The sequence below is a fragment of the Strix uralensis genome, chromosome 14 (assembly GCF_047716275.1).
Source record: "Strix uralensis isolate ZFMK-TIS-50842 chromosome 14, bStrUra1, whole genome shotgun sequence".
NCBI lineage: Eukaryota > Metazoa > Chordata > Aves > Strigiformes > Strigidae > Strix > Strix uralensis.
The window spans coordinates 11,042,225-11,061,219 of record NC_133985.1 but is presented as its reverse complement, the minus strand read 5'-3'; the positions used below and the strand labels follow the sequence as shown (position 1 = coordinate 11,061,219).

At 39.1% G+C, this 18,995-nt stretch overlaps 1 protein-coding gene across 1 annotated transcript in view; it reads left to right on the top strand.

Moving 5' to 3' along the window:
* The first annotated feature begins 270 nt into the window (after positions 1–270).
* Positions 271–18,995, top strand: part of TTC1 (tetratricopeptide repeat domain 1) — a 33,051-nt gene continuing 14,326 nt past the window's right edge. The window contains exons 1-6 of the mRNA XM_074884047.1: positions 271–304; positions 884–1,216; positions 12,669–12,729; positions 14,596–14,708; positions 16,705–16,741; positions 18,458–18,606. Of these exons, the coding sequence (XP_074740148.1) occupies positions 893–1,216; positions 12,669–12,729; positions 14,596–14,708; positions 16,705–16,741; positions 18,458–18,606 (684 nt within the window). The 5' untranslated portion in view covers positions 271–304; positions 884–892. The remainder of the gene's footprint in view (positions 305–883; positions 1,217–12,668; positions 12,730–14,595; positions 14,709–16,704; positions 16,742–18,457; positions 18,607–18,995) is intronic.

The following is an 18,995-nucleotide window of genomic DNA, read 5'->3' as shown; positions in this document are numbered from 1 at the left end:
TAAAAAACTCAACCTCGGTGCCCCCAACATACACCCGAGTGCAACCCCAGGGAGAAAGAGGCCGAGGGCAACGCACCGCTGCTCTGCTCTGCTCTGCTCTGCTCAGCCCAGCCCTCGCCCTCTGCTGAGGGGAGCCCGCGAGGCGCCTCGGCCCCGCCCGCGCTGTGACCCACGCGCCGCCGCCAGACTACAAATCCCGGCAGCCTCCGCGCGGCCTCATCCTATTGGCTGGCGCCGGCCGGAAGCGACCTGCGGGGTGAGGGGCGGGGCGGGAGGCGAGCGGCGGCCGGAAGGGAACGCGCAGGTCTCTGCCGGGGGCCCGGCTTGGCCCGGGGGGAGGCGGGGGTGTCATGGGGGCCGCAGGCCGCAGTCCGGCCCCTCACCTCAGGGGGCGGGATGGGGCTGAGATGACGGAGCTGGGACCAGCTGCCTGTGGCCTGGCTCTGGGGGGGGCGGCCGTGAGGGAGCTGAAGGGGAGAGCGGTGCAGGCGGGGCCTGGGGCGGCGGCGGGGGGCTCGCTGTACGCAGTCCGCCGGGGGCTGTGGAGGGCGAGGGGGCGCTGAGGCCTGTGGGTAGGCAAGTGTGTGTGACTTGAGTCCCACTGCAGAGGAAAAGCCGTAGCGTAGCGCTGTGCCGTGCCGGTCCTGGGGATCTGAGTTCGTGAATTAACGTATTTATGGGAGCAGTGTGCTGGTCCCATGTCGCTGCGTAGTGCATAGAAGAAGCATGTATAAGTTGCTCCCTCCCCTGAGGGATAATAGTTTCCCTCAGGTGATGTCAGGAGTACTTGTAAGTATTTTAGAGATTTGTCTGCAGACAAGGCATTAAATTATGCTGATTGAGGGTTATTTCTTTCTGTTTCTAAAAACCTAACCACTCCAAGGAGTCCAGCATGGAAGAGTTTAAAGATGCAAGTTCACCTGAAGAATTACTTGATCACTTAAAGCTTTCTGATCAGAAGTCTTCAGAGACTGGCCCTAAAGATGCACAGAATCCCCAAAACATTGAAAGTGGATATACACCTTCTTCAGCCAAAGATCCCACAACAGCAGATGAGTGTTTCCATGACTGTCACGACTCCTTTGAGGCAAAAGAACCTGTGCTGGATGATGAAGGGAATTTACAGAATGATGAGAATAGCTCAAGGAAGCAGACAGAACTAGATGAAGAATACTTACTAGAACTAGAAAAAGATATGCCAGAGGAGGAAAAACAGGTAATCTGAAGTACCAATGCTGAATCTAAAAAGATAAATTTTTTGAACGGTCTGTGGCTGGCATGGAAATGGACCTTTAAAACTCTTTATGTGTCTAGCTTTACTGTTCTTAATTTCTTCTTTTAGGTAACAAATGTTTTGTTAACTTTCTTTGGTGTTCTTAATCATCACATTCCAGTGCAGATTTTTTTTCTACTTTCACCAGTGTGTAAGGTTACTGTGACTCAGAGAGATTATATGAAACAAAAATCTTCCTGTTTCATATTCTTTAGTTTGTGTGCACTCATTGTTTTCACCTGATTAGCTGCAAGGTACCTTTCCAGAACTGAAAGTGGGTTTCAAGATAGTTTTTATATCTGAAAGGCTAGTTTATGTAATACAACTAGTTGGGATTAAATTTGAAAGTATCCTTGTAGATTACTTAAACTTTAAACAAACAAAACACATTAAATGTGTGGTTTTGTTTACTTTCAGTGGACAAAATGTTTGGGTAACAGACTGGATGATGTTGTGGGGAGTAGTGACGTATGTCTTAGGGGGAGTCCAACAGCCTCTGTGATGGTGTTTACTCCCCTGTAAGTCTGTGTGAATCAGATTTTTTTGACCCTCAGTCAGTGGTGTCACTTGACAGCAGTTAGTTTTCAGGGTTCTAAGATATGATGGTCATCAAGTACTTTTCTAACTTTGATAAAATCACTTTCCAGGATTAGGCTTGAGTAATGCAGTAAATTTCTGTTGATAATTATGTTCTCATAGCAAATGGTGGAAGGCTTTCTACTGACTTATGGAATTTTTTTTTCCTAATTTTTTTCAACTTTGGTTTGCAGATGGTGTGGGAGTAAAGATACTAAACTAAAGTCTGTATCCCAACATACAACTCCTATGTTTTTTTTTTTGAACATTCTATTTTTAACAAGTTATATAGCTTGGCCTCTTGAACAGATCGTGTTTCAAAGAACTGATCCAGCCTCTTAAAATCTGATTGAATTATCCAAACGAGCAGTTACTTGTACTGAAAACTGAAATAGTGACAAAAAGTACTACTATATTCTTTGGCGGTTGGGAAAAAGATGGAATTCTGGCGTATTGTAACTTATGTGAAGGGAAGACCAGCAAACTTTATTTTATAGTCCTGTAGGTATGAATTAGATCTTATTTTAATAAAGGAAATAGAGTCCTTACTGGAAGGCTGACTCCACAATTTGGATCATTGGTAACATTGAACAACTAATAATGAGGGAAGGAGAGAGCAGAGTGGGGAATGGCAGCTGACGAGAGAAGATAGGCAGCATCTTAGGAGAGCATTACTTCATAGGGGAAGATAGTCTATTGTATAGCTGTATAGTTTTTATTATGGAAACTCCCAGATCACCAGGAGCAGCAGAAGAAATTACTACTGTAATGGACAAGTAGTACTAAAATGAGGCATTTGATGAAAAAGAAGAAATTAAGGGTTACATGAAATTAATTTTTTTTAAAATGTGCTTAAAATAATTGTGAATGTTTCAGTGAATTTATAGTGGCTTATTACTCTTTTGTACAGGCAGGCTGAACTTTTCTAATTCAACTGTGTTGGTAAAGCTGGACCACGCTTTCTTAACTGTTGACTAGCCCTTTCTGTGTTGTATAAGTAAGTAGGTGCTGACTATACCTTGCCCAAAAAAGTTGGAAAGAGAGAGTGGCTTGGCAGTAACTTGACTATGCCATGGTCTTACTGTCAGCTACTGTAAATAGAGAATGAGGGGCAGAAATATGCAGAGCTAAGATGCCAGAGGCAACCAAATATCTAAATTGTTTGTTACAAACCAGCATACAGAAATTTAATCAAGTTGTGTCTCAAACAGTTCCCTTTGTGGTAGGGTAAGATTTCTGACCAAATACATCAGTGAAGACAAAAAGGTAGTTTTTCATCTGTAGTACAGATCATTGTGTTAATATAGCAGTTTCTTGAGGTGGAAAAGCAGTATGGGACTAGTGGGGAAGGGGATCATGGAATATAATCTCCTTGAAGGAGGAATGAGACTAAATGTAACACTTGTCTGCTGCTTGACCTTGTGGAAGTCATACCTCTCTGTGTCTCAATTTTGCCATCTGTAAAATGGGCATGGTGATGCTTGCCAGTTGTAATACTTTGAGATCTAATAGTGAATGATGTGGGGTGGGGGGGATCTCAAGAGATCATCTGGTGCAGCCTGTGCCCCGAAAGGGGCTCTGGAGGTCAGGTAGTCTAACCCCCCTGCTCAAAAATAGATCAAATAGATCAGCCTGCCCAGAGCCACGCAGACATCTCAGAGCCTGGAGACTGCACAGCCTCTCAGGGCCCCTGTTCCAGTGTTTAACTACCCTCATGGTAGAAACCTTTTTTCCTCGTATTTCATTAGAATTTCCTTTGTTGTAACTTGTGACCACTGACTCCCCTTCTTCTGCATCCGTACAGGAAGAGTCTGTCTCAATTTTCTGAGCCACCTTTTCCCAAGGCTGAACAAACTCAATTCTTGTAGGCTGTCTGCTGAGGTCATGATCTCCAGTGGCCTGACCATGTTGAGGGCCCTCGGCTGGACTGCCTCTGGGAAGTCGATGTCTTTTTGCGGGGGGTGGGGTGGGGTGGGGGGTGAGACATCAAAACTGGGCCTTCTCCAAATGCATTCCTTCAGGTGCTGAACAGAGGGCAATAATCACATTCCTTCACCTACTCGCTACGCAGAAAAAACACATTGCCCTTGTGTCTTTTCCAGTTTAGACTAAACAGTCCCTTTTTTCCTACTTCCATTTATTGCTTGTACAACAAGGAGCATTGTCATTGTGAGTCATGATGAGGCTTCTGCAGCAGCCTATAACTTGAAGGCAGGTTCAGAGTTTTATAGACAAAGTGCTAAAAACTGTGGAAAATTATATAATAGAATTAAACTCTAGAAAGAGCAGCAGGCCTGATTTTCGTGCTGCTCTTGTTCCTGTTGTATTGTTAGGTAATAATTTAATTTTGCACATCAATTTTTGCCTTCTGTAAAATGAGCAGAAGAATTGTGCATGTTGGATACTTGCATTCAGCTTTGTGGAACTCCATTGAAAGGTGCTATGGGAGTACAAAGTAACTGTTTAAAGCTGGAAAGATTTCATTAAAGTATTGAGACAGCTGCTGTTCTCATCTTCCTGTAGGTTTATTTCCAGTGGTATTGAGCAACTGTGCCCTTCAGCTTGGTTTATGATTATACCTAATGAAATGGAGGGATTCCATCTCTTAGTATCACCATAACTATTAGATTGGCAATACTTACATTGTGAACGTTGTTTATGTTCCATAGAGAGCTTTCTGAGTGGATTACATAAGTAGTCTTTAAAATACAGCTATTTTTTTCTCTAACAAAATAGTGTTGGTATCTCTTATAAGCAGAGCTTGAGAAATCCAGAAACTAGAGAGGAATCAGAAGCTTACAGCAGTTGTGATAACTACTGAAGTAGCTGATTTGCATCACCTTACATTCTCTGTGTAGTAAAACCATGGGGGTGGGTCATTCCTGAATCGCCACTCCAGCTTTCCTCACAGTACTTGGAATTGATGGTTACAAATTTTATTTTATTTTTATTTTTAAAAGTGAAACATTATATATATTTTTATTATGAAAAGAATCTGTTAAAAGATACAGCTGTTAAGAAAAAATACTGCAGTTAACAGTCTGAAAACAGATGCTGTACATCCATTCAGAGTTTTTCAAACATTTTAAACCTCCTTTCTGTTACTCAAAAGGTCATTTTTGAGAAGAGGGCAATGTGATTTTTTTTTTTTTTTTTTTTTTTTGCAGCTGGAGAAAATGAGGCAGAACTATTCAGAACTTGTTTATTTGACTGCTTAGGTTGTGACCAGACACTCAGCAGCAGTGCTGTGTTTGCTACTTAGGCAGTCCTTGATCAGTTATTCTCAGCCCCCTGCTGCCTCCTTCATTGTGCTAGCACACCTCTCAGTGTGAATGTGCAGTGAACCAGTTACGGGGAATGATTCAGATGAAAAATAATGCTGTATTTTTAGATCAAGGGCAGTGCTGATAAAAGTAGACATCAAATGACAGCCTCATGATGGTATACAGGGGTAGATGGACTTTCTTCAATTAGGAAGTTTTTGTTATTTAGGCAAATATTCTATGTGGTTGCAACACCAACCATAGACTATGTACTTGAGTCATGAGGAGAGCTGGATGTTAGCCCTGCTCAAGTCAAATTTATGGAGCTACACCTTGATAGTATTTTTATTTTTTTTAAACTAAGCCCATTGTTATGTTTTAGCAGCTTTAATAAATGAGTTCCCTTGAGCAATGTTCTCCAATAACTAGGCTGTAGAAAAGAAAGTATTTAATTTATTCTGGAGATCCAAAGACAGGTTCTAGTCCTTGCTCTGTGTTTATGCATATCCTATGTGCAAGCTTTCATGGTAGCAGCTCTGAGTAGAAATTCTCATCCATGTAGAAGCTGCTGCAGAGATCAGAGTGAAGGAGCAAGTGGTTGTGTATTTTCTTTCAATTACATTTCAAGAGCCCATACAGTGAGATTTCTAATTTTAAGCAACAGGAATTACTTCCAGGGAAACAGTACCGATACTGTAAGAAGTTGTGTCTGCAGAATGAAGCAAAATAAGAACTTGAAGGAATATTAAGACACAAACCTTCAAGAAGTATTCTTAAAAACAGATGTAGCATAGAGCCTGGTTACTAGCTTGGACTTGCAACTCTGAGCTTTTTAAGAATTAAGCAGCCTGAAACAAAATTCACTTTTATAAGATTTTGTTGTTGTTGTTTCAAAAGCATGCTGATTGCTGCCTCAGCAGAGGCACTGAGCAGTAAATTGCTTTTGATGCATTACAAACGGATTTTTCTGGTTAGTTGTCACTGACAGTGATGGCTTTGACGTTGGTCTAGTCTGCAGAATTAATCAGAAGACACCCAACAGCTGTTACATGGTAATTGTTTCAGGCTGACCCGGTCTTCTTCTGGAGGAACACCCATTAATTATGAGTTTATCCAGCAGCAAAATTCTGAATCCCTCATGCTCTTCCATTGTGACAGATGTTGTCTTGTTCTTTGGGTCCTGTTTGGCAAAGATTTCAGCACCTGGCTTAGTAAGCTCTTATTTTGGATATAGAACACTCCTTTCTAGCTGCTGTAAGATCCTGGAATAAATATCTCATATTCCTCAAAAGCAGTTCCCATCTTTGGGCTGTTGCATGTGCATTGGAGCTACAGCTGGCTGTAATCATGCTGAACTTCTATTTTAACACTAGGAAATGTGTCAGCAAGACGAGGAACACAGCTCTAGTAGAGGAGATTCTTGATTAGTATCTTGTTAGCAACTCTGTAAGAATTAAGTGAAACTGATCTTTGAGAAATAGTATTTTTAAGTTACACAGATTTTTTTCAGTTCTGGTCTAAACAGTAAAACTTCCTTCCCCCCCACCCCACCCCGTTTTCTCCAGGAGTTCTAGGATGTGTTAGAAAGCAACTGTCTTAATCAAGAAATTTCCTTTTAAACTGCTCCCCTCCTCACCCTTTCTTCTCCATGCTTCAGGTTGATCACATTGTTCTTCCATAAATTATAGCTTCTCCACAGAATTTTCTTTTCCAGGGGTTGAAGAACTGATCTGGGATTTCCTCTGAGATGGCTTTGTCAGGTGTCGTCATTCATTTCAGCATTTGGTGTTTTCCTAGTTTGGTCTGTCCAATATAGTAGAGTAACCTTGACTCTTTAGAGTTGCTGGTTTTTCTATAGTATTTAAAAAATAAAAGCTAAGGTACAAAATGGAAGGTGGGATACAGCAAAGCGAGTGGATATTTTGGAGCAGTCCTCAGGTGTTGATCACTTGGAGATGTCTCGGAACTCTTTTCTGGAAGAATTATGTGGTTGAACCAAAACAACCAGATTATTAATACATGAGACAATCCAACTGACTGCACAGCAGTAAAATTTATTACATAAATTACTGACAAATAACAATAAGGAATATATATTTTGTTAACAATTCTCATCATCATTCAAAATTCTTTTATATAGCATTAAAACTTGCAAGACAACTGGGTTTTGAAGGTGTGAATGCAATCTTGTGAAATACAATAAAAGGCGATCCCCTTATTCAAATGACCTACCTGTAATAACCTGAATCCTGTATACAGTACAGCACCAATACTAAATGTGCCATTGTTTGGGTCAAATTGGAGGCAAAGATGGATTGCTAGAGTAAAACTGCCCTGTCTCATCACTTGCAAAATAGAACAAAACATCCTTTTAAATTTTCTGAGTTAATCAAAGCTTGGACAAGTACATTTGAGAAGTCTATCTGTATCTGCTAGAGTAATTTAATTGCAAGTGCTGGTGAGAAGAACCTGAACAAAATCTGGAGTTATAATCTGCCTGTGTGATTTATAGTTCTTCGAGTTAAATTTTTAAACAAACATAAAAGTCTTTTGCTGGATGGCAATTTAATAGAAAGAGTGAAAAAATACGTCTTCATCTTTCTTTCCATGCTGCTATCTTATTTCAGTCTTATATTCATTGTTGCATTTCTCTGGAAGATGCAGATACTGTCAAATTGAGACCTTTTTGACTTGTGGTGGTGATGGATTAAGTGGTCAGCTCCACTTTTTTTGCCTGAGGCCGTTGCCACTGGAATAGGAACGACTGAATGGCCTGTATTGTCACTCAGGAATAGTCACAGTTAGTCTGGCGTGTTAACTTAAACTGACTGTCAGGGATGGATGTCACCTATTGTCTCCGGAAGCACTGTTTACAATTTCAGGAAAAAGTAGTGATTTGGCAGTAGAAAGACTGATGTGTCTTTACCATGGAATTACAATGAGCAGGGATCGGCCAGAGTCTAGCAATGCTTGTTGCTCTGTCCGTTGAGTGTAGAGGGTAGATTTGGCACAGTTTTCAAGTGACATTTCTAGCGAGGTTTGAAAAATTATTTTCTGAGTGACTACAATCTTAAATTGAAATTCAAATCCTTGAATGCATGATAACAGCAATAGCTTCACAAAACTGCAGGGGGAAGCACATGACTACTAATGGATGATTTAGAACTAGAATTGGTATATGAAGCTGAAAAATATGTTCTTTATCTGTTTAAATTCCTTGCTTCTGTGCACCCTTTGAACTCCAGTAATTTTAAACTGACTGCTATTTGGTGACCTTACAAAAGGGTATGTGAGATGCAGATGTACATTGTCACACGGTATAAATAGCTTTACAGAGAGAGTATGCATTTGCTGCTCTTGGCAAAACTGGAGCCAAGAACAGTTCCCTAGCAAAGTTAAATCAATTGATCAAATAAAATGCATAGGAACAGCCAGAGTTGGAAGCACTGCAAACTGAGGGTGTTCGTCCTTCAACTCTCACCAGCTATATTTAAGGATTTCACTTCCAGCACTTTTATTATATGGGTTACTTCCAAAACAAATAGTGAAAATTTGTAGGTTGCTCTCTTCTTTAATAGTAGAATAATGCTTTAATGCTTTTATTTTTAACCCTGAGTTTTTTGGCTGAGTAGCTGAGGTCCAGGGACTGTGTTTGATGTCCAAAACTTTCTTTTGAATTGTTGTACTTTATTGTCAGAAGGCCAAGCTGTCTTTTCTCATTACTTCAGATCAGGCCTCGATCTTCAGTACTACTTGTTTGCCAGGTGGGTTTATGTTAAAATCCTGATTTCTTGAGAATATGGATGATTGTAATTCAGTATCCAAATCTGTAAACATTTCTAATCAGATCCTTTAAGAATCACGTTACTAGTTAAATGCAGTTATTTTTTCTGGAATTTAAAAAATAATTTCTTGAGTTTGTATATCAGAAACTAATGCCTACCACTTGGAATTTGTCATCTTTGCGTTAATAAAATTTGCAAAAAGCAAACCCTAAGATTTTGCTGACTTTGAATAGCAGAAAATCATAATGGAGTGTGAGTTGGGGAAGCTGTGTTTGACCCGATGTCATATATGAGTAGTCTCAGGACATGTAGTAGGTCAAGATATCTTTTCTTTAGGCAGAGCATTCTAGGAGTTCAGTCTGACCTACTTCCCTTGCTGAGGAAAGGGTAGCCTGCCCTGCAGCTACTTAAATCTTTTTCTGAAAATGAGTGAGTGGGGGCACTGAAATGACATTGTGCAAAATTTGTCCCAAGGACAAGTCACTTGCAATTTTTTCACTCTGGGCTGATATGATCACAGTAAAATGATGACCAGCCAATTTGCAATTGTCCATTGAAGCTGGAAATTTAGTATACTGAGTGAAAAGGTTATGTCTTCTAACAGTGGTTTAGTTTTCTGTTGGTTTTTCTTTATACCCTGAATTTGAATAGAAGATGGAGACTAACAGCATCCCTTGGAGCAGCCCTTTCAGGTTAAATGTAAATTCGTCCAAAATGGTTGACTTTCCACTGCTTTTGTGCTAGGATTTTCTGTTAGAAATGTACATACAGAGGAATAACTAATGTATTTATTTCACAAATACATACTGTGCTTTAGAGGGCAGTGTGTTTAGGATGTGACGTGCTAATACGTATGCTTTCACATTTTGTGGAGAAGCCAGAGGAATTTGGTTTTAGGGATAGTCTCCTCCTGTATATTGTTTATGGGTCATGTTCCAAATGCAGATCCAGAACGATGCATGAGGTACCCTGTTAGACTTTACCTTTTTGAAAAATACTGTGCAAACTTGTACAGTTTGGAACTTAAGGGACTGTCTGAAACCTGTAACACAGGGATATCTTGATAATGTTGGTCAAGCTATAACAGAAATACTGGTTTTGAACCAGGACTGCATTGCTTGGATTGCTGCTTTCCAGGGAGCTGAGTAAGCTGCAGAACCATATACGGTGTTCTTGCCAATGCTGCTGGCTTCTCAAACATGCGTAGACAACACCTTTTCTGGTCAAATAGTCAGAAGACCACAAGACTGTGCCTGACATTTGTATGTCTGTAACAGTTATGTGACTAATAGTCCTCTATCCTTCAAGTTTGTGCAGTTACATTCACAGACAAGAGAACATACCAAGGAACAGGCTTTTGGAGGAGTACAGTGGTATGAATCATCAGCTTCCCAGTGTGACAGTCCTTAAACTCTTCAGTTGCTCAGAACTTTCATCTGTCCATGTTTCCTGAGTGAATATGGCCATACAGCCACCTTGGTCTTTCTTCTGTGCTGTTGAGACTCCACATCACAATTGTCTTGGCTACCTGAGAAAGAATCCCACAACTGAAGAATTGGGTTTTTGTTGCTCTTACTTTTTTTTTTTAAATATAAAGCTTATTCATCAGAAGCTGCCTTGCTGCAAATCACTTTTAGTATTTAATACTTAACTGGGGTAAACATGTAATATTTTATAATAATTTTTATAAAATGAAACAAAATAATGATAATACAGGTAAAGCTTTTCATCCAGTATTCCTTGATGTTAGGGTTTTTGCATCAGTACTGTGACCATGCTGTAGTTCTCACTTTATATGAAAAAAATTATTTCGTTATTGTAGAGTTGCACTCCAACTTATGCAACAGTGAATCAGTTAATGGCACTTAAAAGGCCAGTTCTAAATAGGTCATGAGCAATGAAGTCAGTAGGACTAGTGTTTCAAGCATTTCTTTTCTTGAGAGGATTGTCTATGTAGATCTTTCATGTTTTCCAGTAGGATCATCATCTCCAAACCTGTTCTCTGCTGAAATCTGGCTGCTTTGTTCACTGGTATGAAAATTACTTCTGTTGTGCATCCACTCTATATGCATTCAGGATGTTTTAAAAATTTCATTCTGTGGAGGGCCGACTGTGTGTGTGTCAGTGACCTTGCTGGAGCTGTTCTGTGTGGCACTTCAAAAGTTTGGGTGCAGCTTTCAAATGCAGTTACATACTCCCTGTGCTGAACAGCAGAATCCTGCATATATACAAAGAATTTGTGCTTTTAATGCAGTTTGTGCCTTAAGTGCTTAAATCTGTTTGTATGCTCATATTTAGAAAGCACCAAGTGGCTTGTGTACATTGGTGTAAGTGACATTGTGGAAGGACCTGGGTAGGTTTGTCAGTCCACCCTGGAGGAAAGCCAGTTTCTAAATAGTGGTGCATGTTTTGTCTGACCTATGTTTTGTCTTGTTTTTTAAATGTGAGGAGCAAGGAGTATTAGAAAACATATTTAATAGGCGATAGAAAAAAAATTAGTGAACTAGGCATGTATCAAAAGGGTCAGATGATATTTTACTGTGTAATTTTGTGTGTCACAATTGAATGCCATTCCCTTGAGCCTAGTTTTCAGAGCATTGTGATCTGTTATTACTAAGATGGTGACAATGGTCAGGTGAATTACTTTCCAAAACCAATAAAAGCGAGAGGACAGAACCTCTGATTTTGTATTGTTTGTCAGCTACTTGGCATAGCTGTGAGATGGTGCAGCGCTCCACAAAGAGTACTATATTTAGCTGTTTCCAAGGAGATGTTCTGTGCGATATTGATAATTGCATTAATCCTTGATTTACACAATCTGCAGGAAAGGAAACTGCTCCTTTTCCTAGTGTTGGCTTTTTAATTGCTTGATGATCTATAATTTATAAACACCCTGATTTAAGTCCTTTGTGTGTGGATGTGTGTTGTGGTCAAAATCAGTGGTCAAATGATCATTTTTCTACCATAGAAATGATTCGTGAACATGAGCATTGCTTCTTGATATTACTGTCTTTCTTACACTGCTTTGTTTTTACTTGTGTGAGGTATGCCTGCATGTGAAAGACTTCCATTGTAAATAGGTTGAAGAGATGTCGTGGTGACATCCTGTGTTGTCTGTGTCAAAGGCTAAGAACATTCATGTCAACTTCACTTGTGCCAAGAGTACTGTTAAGATATTCATGGTTGAAAACACAACTCTGCTCAGCATGTGCAATTTTCACTGTATAACAGAACAATCTTCCTGTCTCTGGGTCTGATGGTTTAGTCACTCTGCATAAGCAATCTGTCAGGGCAGTATTATCCATGGACCTGTTTCTAATGCAGTCAGCTCAGTGTGCTTTGTACATCTCTGAAAGTTAACTGTGAATTTTTGAGGTGGAGTTATTTCAAGCAAAACTTTTGAGACTTTACATCTAAATTATATTCTATGTAGCTGACCTGCACTGACTGAATCGAATTGAGTTGGAGAAGTGAACAGCCAGCTAAAAAGCTAACATATTAGTTTAAACAGTGTAATTCACGATGAATGCTCTTTCTGTATACTGTTGTCTATGAACTAAAGCTTTTTAATTGCCTTGTTGTTATACTCCAGTGTTTCATAGATATATAAAGTATATCAGTGTCACGATGACTGCAAGCAAGCTTGGTAGTAGTTAAAATTCTTCGGGTTATGTTTTATTCTGATTTCCATTCATACTTTATTTGGAACTGCAGCTGACCTAGTTTTTCATTTCAATTAAATACTTTGAGACATTTTCTTTTCTTTTGTAGAAAAGAAGAAAGGAGAGCACAACACTGAAGGAGAAAGGAAATGATCAGTTCAAGAAAGGAGGTGGGTCGATAATCTTTTAACACCATATGGATGTTAGAGAATCTTAAATTAGTACTTAGTGATCATGGTGATGTTGCAGAAAACCCATAGGAAGATCTCACACCTATCATTGTTCAATTTATCATCTATATCATTTTTCATCCAGCTCTAGAGAACAGAAGGAGATAGCAGACCTCCGTAAGAGTTAAGTTTAAATCACGAAGATTTGGGTTACTAAAGCAGGATTCTCATGAAAGCTAAGTGTTTAAATCCAAAAACATGATACAGAATTGACTGCCTTCCAAGTGCCGTGGTTTCTTTTACTAATCAAAAAAGGCTTCCACTAGGCTCTGAGTTTTGCTAATGCATGTGATTAGAATTGATGTAGGACTCAATGGCTCAGTAGCCCTCTCATACCTTTGTACATTTGCATGTTTCTTTTTATCCACTGACTCTGTTATACATTTTATTTATGTATGTATGTGTATGTATAGGCATCTATATGTACATATATCTATATGTGTATATATATGTACTTACATGTACATCTATATGCATATATACATACACCTATAAACATATATGTATATATAGAGATGTACACACATGTCTCTGTGTATATAGAGAGATATACATGTATACACACATACATTTCAAAAAAAAATCTAGAGGTATGTAAATTTCTAGCTTATGCCAGATGTGGACATCTTCTGAACATAGTTAATGCGTAATAACGGAGTTGAGGTCAGTAATAAATAACTGTACCAGTGCTTTTAATTAAAAAACATAAAGGGGGAAGTGATTTTTGACATTTACATTTCATTTAATGTTCTAGTAGCTAGAGGATTCACAGAGACACCAGGAAATGCAGATCATACTTTCCTTAGTCAGCGGGACACAAACAAGTAACTTCCCCTTCCCAGAAGTATACCCTGACAACCAGACAGTGGCCTTCCTGTTGGAGGTCTCTTTTTGTGTGCTAAGAGAGCAAAATTCCTGGGGAATGATTTACCAGTTCATGCAAGCATCAGAGCAGGCAGAGGGGAACTGCTTGGGCCATGAAAGCAGGAAGCCTGTAATGTTGGCTGAGTCATCTTGTGAAGTCTCATCCATAACCTCTTCTTGACAAATTCTCTGGCAGATCTTTTCAGTGTGCCTGTGCCTGCCAAAGTGCTTACTGATCAGAAATACACAATCTTTTAAGCACCTAGATGGTCACCAGCTAATGTGTACAGAAAGAATTGCTCTGTTTTGAGGACAATGCACTTGTCAGCTGACAGGGTATTGTTCAGAGTCAGTATAGGGCCTTTTCACTCTTGATTCTACCTTTATTAGAAAATAAGTAACTTGATAATCCTATGTGGTTTACCACTGGTTCTTCCTTTAGACCAGACTTGATGACGGATGACCTTTGAGTGATAATGGGTTTGTGGTGACTGAGCTTTAAGTCAGTCATTGAAGATGATGTGGCAAGTGAAATATCTCCATAGCTGCTTTGAACAGGTATCAGTGCCATGACATGTTTCAGCACATACTTCCTTTCAGGTCAAGGGTATGTTTAATCCAAAGAGATTCTACATCTAAGGCTGATACTCAAATAGAATGAAACAATTTCAGGGATGAGAATTATGTGCACCTCATGCTGCACTTGTTACATTAAGATCAGGACTATATTTCTGCTTTTACAAGGGTGTTGATTTTAAATTGTCATTGATCTATGTACTACTTAGCAATGTACTTTGTCTGAGAGCAGTTACTGATTCTGGTTTAATATTGCATCATATGTTGAGAAATGTTTCCAAAGGAGTCTTAGCCATGTGGTTCACTGACTGTACTGGCATTTGAAATAAAGGGTCTGTTTTGGTTTTTTTGCTATTGCATCTGCAGACTATGGAGAAGCAGAAGACTCTTACACGAAGGCTCTGCAGATTTGTCCAGCCTGCTTCCAAAAAGACAGGGCTGTTTTATTTTCAAACAGAGCTGCTGCAAAAATGAAACAGGTGAATATTCTTTTTATTTTATGAAACACCATGTATTGATTATATGACATGCAATTATAAAGTCATTAGGGGTGCATAAAGGAGGGCAAAGGAATAAAGCTGTTTGCAGGTTTGCTGCTTGCTCCGTCTGTCAGGCTCCCAGTAGGAAATGCTGGTATGTTTGGTTTTACGGAGGATGAATGCAAACCTGAGAGTTGCAATTGGAACAGCTGTTCAAAGTTGCTCTGCTGCATTATGTTTAAAACACTGATTTTTCTTTCATTCTCTCTATTTTAATGACATTCAAAGTTCATATGGAACAGATGTCTTTAAGCATGTTTAGTGTATGCAGATCATGTATTAGATTGTTTAGAATTGTAGCTAGTTACAGTATTTTTTTCTAAAAGCCTGGATTATCATATACTTGTCTTCATTTAATTGGCTCAAATACTTTGAGGCATAAGCAGGACTTCCTAACTATGGCTTTATTAATTCAGTTAGTCTGCTTCCTTCACAGTTACTATATACTAGACAGACCTATATAGTAGGGCACAGTCTGGGTGGAATGTCTGCAGTTTTCTTCATATATGTTCTATTACCTGACCAGGGACAGGTGCCCAGATGTTACAAGAATCAGCAATACACTTAGGTAGCATGGAAGGCATAGACCACAATCTGTCTGAACAGAAACTTTCACTTCTTTAGAAAGAGGAGATACTAATAATTCAGGAGATAGTAATTCCTATTTTTGCCTTTGTTTTTAAGATTAAATTATTATAGAAAAATAACACAGTAACACCTATCCTCAGTTTACCCTCCTGCAAAGGGAACTTTCTTGCAGTTTTGCTCCAGTGTTGAGACAGATGCAGCTCTGTTCAGAAATGTACCTTGCAGCTATATTTAAACATAAATAAATAAATTCTTCCTCAGCATAGAGGATTCTTGTTCAGCTAGAATTATCTAACTTGCTGTTGGGATACTGAATTGTTTGAGCACACAAGATAAAAATGGAAGAAAATATGTAAAAACATGCTGGAACCTTTCAAATATGAAAGCCATAAACTGGAAAACCTCCTCATAATCCAGATGGGAAACTAATCCTGTAGTCCCCAAAGGAGCCCAAGATGATAAAAGAACTGTGCACAACTAGTGTATCTTGCCAGTATAGATCAGTGGAACCCAACAGACCAATACATTACTCTGAAAATAGATTCATATTATTAGTAATTTCTCCATTAAGTTTGTTCTTCCATACCTGCTGCACCCCTTTGTACTACAATAAAAGCTTGTGAGGCATTCTTCTCTGAGGTGGCTTCTGTCTTATGGAGAAGAAAATAGTTCCTTGGTGTAGAAAGATTACTGCTACTTGTATCAACAATATAAGCATGGAACAGCCTGGTTTTTATTATATTTTTTAAGCCGTTTTAGTTTGGATGAAAATATAATGTGTCTTGGATATTTTGCTTTTTTGCCTTGTTTCATTATAAGCAGATTGCCTGGCTCGTCTTCTAACTATGGTTGTCAGGGTGCACTAAAATCTTGTGCCTACCACTTCTGGAAGTCTCATGCATTGTCCCTTGTAGAGAAAGCTGTACAAGTGCTAAAGGCAGTATTTGCTTTCCAAATGTCTTAGCTCATACAGACAAGAATTTATCTGGGACTCTTGGGAACTGTCTATTCCAACCCCTTAATTAATTGACAAAGGTAGAAAAGCTGTAGCTGGGTTAAGCCAAGGCCTGCAGATGTGACTCAGCCTTTTGACTGTAGCTTGCTGCCGGCTGTTCAGTGCAGACCGATTAGTGGGGCAGCCGTGCAATGTGAACACTGGCAGCCTCCACACAGAGGAAGCTAATCACTGGTAAAGAGCTTTATATCAGAAGCAACGGTATGAAAAGCCTTGATTACGTGAACATCCCAGTTCCTTGGAATGCCAGACAAACCTTTTTGCTTGCAATTGTAAATAATCTGTTTCCCAAGAAATGTGACTTAAATATAGCAAAATTGGTTTGTGTTCTAGGACAAGACAGAAGCTGCCCTAAGTGACTGCAGCAAAGGTATGACTTTTTTTTTCCTGCTTTTGTGCCAGATCTTTCATGCATAAATCACGCCATTTAGTGCCTTACTGCAGAGCTGTAATTTTGGGCATAAGGGTCTTTAAAGAATTTAAAGAAAAGCTGTGATGGAAGACACCCGAATCGAAAATTATTTATATTATTTATTTTGTAAAACATGTATCAAACTTTTCCTGTCTGTAATTTACTTTCTATTGTCTTGTGCCAATAAGGCTGCTGTTTGTACTTCTTTTTAATAGGAAAGTCTTTTTATTATTGAAGCTGTTTCCTTACACCTACTATTTTAAACCCACTTCCACCTGCCGTTCCTCCCCAAATCTTGGTTTAATGCCAGATTCCAAAGAACCGTGAGGCCTTACAGAATTAAAAGCATTATCAAGTCCCTTTTATGCAAGGCTTTTGCTTTGTCACAAGGGCTTATGCTCTCCCGTTCTTGTCCTGCATAGTTTTCTATCTGCAACTTCTAGTGAAACCATTTCAGCTGTGCATTGCTTTATTGCTTCCACCCACTCACCCATGCTTGAATATTTGTTAAACTCCCCATGACAGCTGGGGAAAAAAATCCAAATTACCAATCAGAAAACTAATCCAATGGCTGCATGCCAGTACTGCTTGTACAGTAAATATGAGTTTGTACATGCTGGAAAGTATTCTTGAAGGTAACAAATTCTAGCTGGCCTCAGTCACTTTGGAGGTTTGCCTTGTTTTGGTGGTGGTGCATTCTGAAAAACACTTCTGCTAATTTTGTAGTGGCTGAAAGGGAGTAGGTCTGCTTTGCAGCAGCGAGACTTAAACGTACCATTGCTTCACACTCCCCAGGGACTTGGCTTACAAACTGCAATGCAACACTTGGAGCACAGCAGAGCAATTCACACTAACCTGCAACTTGCTGACTGTAGCATTGTCTTTGTCCTTCCAGAAAAAATAAACTAGAATATTTAGCTAGATAAACCTACATTTAATTGGCCTGAGAACCATTTTAATGGGTTGGTAATTATAAAAGGGGCAGTCTTTCATAATCCTTCTTTCTGTGATGAAAAATGGATGAAGAAATTCTTGAGAAATTACCATTTGCAGGTTACTGTTAAATTTAGCATTCAGTCTTAACTGCATCTGTAAACATGGTCATGGCCACCAAGGGAATAAGGAGAGGAAAAGCTTAAATTCAGTCAGTATGCCCCTCTGCTAACTTGTAGAGCTAATATAACTGTTTGTGGATTCCCAACCCAGTTTTGACTGTTTGATATTAAATTCAGAAGTTCTCTTGGAGTTTGTCTCAACTTGAACTGAGATAAACAGGGAAATGCTTATTTTCCCTGCTATGTGTATCTTCAGGTATATTTAGCTGTAATCTAGTAATAAACATTAAATATACAAAAGTTGAAAAAATCTTACAGGTACTTAAAATTTCTGAAGTGTCACTTAGAATCTCTGCACATACAGTATTGCAAAATTAAATGTGCATTGTAAATCACCTCTATCTGTGATAGATTGTAGACATTAAGTGAAATATGATCATTTGCATTAGACTTTCAGTTAGATGTATGCCTCTTCTAAATTATGACTGCTTTTAAACTGTGACTCTGATTTTAAGCTACATTATAAAGATAACTATTAAGAATTTAATACACACTTAAGAATTCATTTGAGGGGCGTAGAAATATTTCAAGTATACTGTGCTTTGGTTTTGTTTTCTAGCAGTGGAATTAAATCCTAACTACATTAGAGCTTTGCTGAGGAGAGCAGAACTATATGAAAAAACAGAAAAACTAGATGAAGCTCTGGAAGATTATAAGGCAGTCCTAGAAAAAGACCCATCAGTTCATCAAGCCAGAGAAGCTTGCATGGTAAGCATTTTTAGTATACTTTAGCCTAACTTTAAAGCAAAGTCTTTTTTTTCCTATTCTAAATATTCAGTGCTGTTTATGCAAGCAGCTTCATATGCAGTGATGATACCTTTTTTTTTCAAGTCTGAAATTGTAGTCTTTTTCTCATCTGATTTCACCTAAGGGAAGATTACATGAACTGCCACAACTTCCATGACAGGTCTCAGGTCCATAAAGCATAGTCCTCTTCTTACCTTGGCAAATTGAGTGAAAGTAAACGTGTGTTCTGAGCTGTAAGCATCTAATTACATGTTTAGCTGTTGAATAGCGTGTGCGCACGCACACCTAGTGCTTCTGATTGAGACTGTTAATTGTATTTATGCATGTGCTAGAAGAGGTTGCCTGAACCT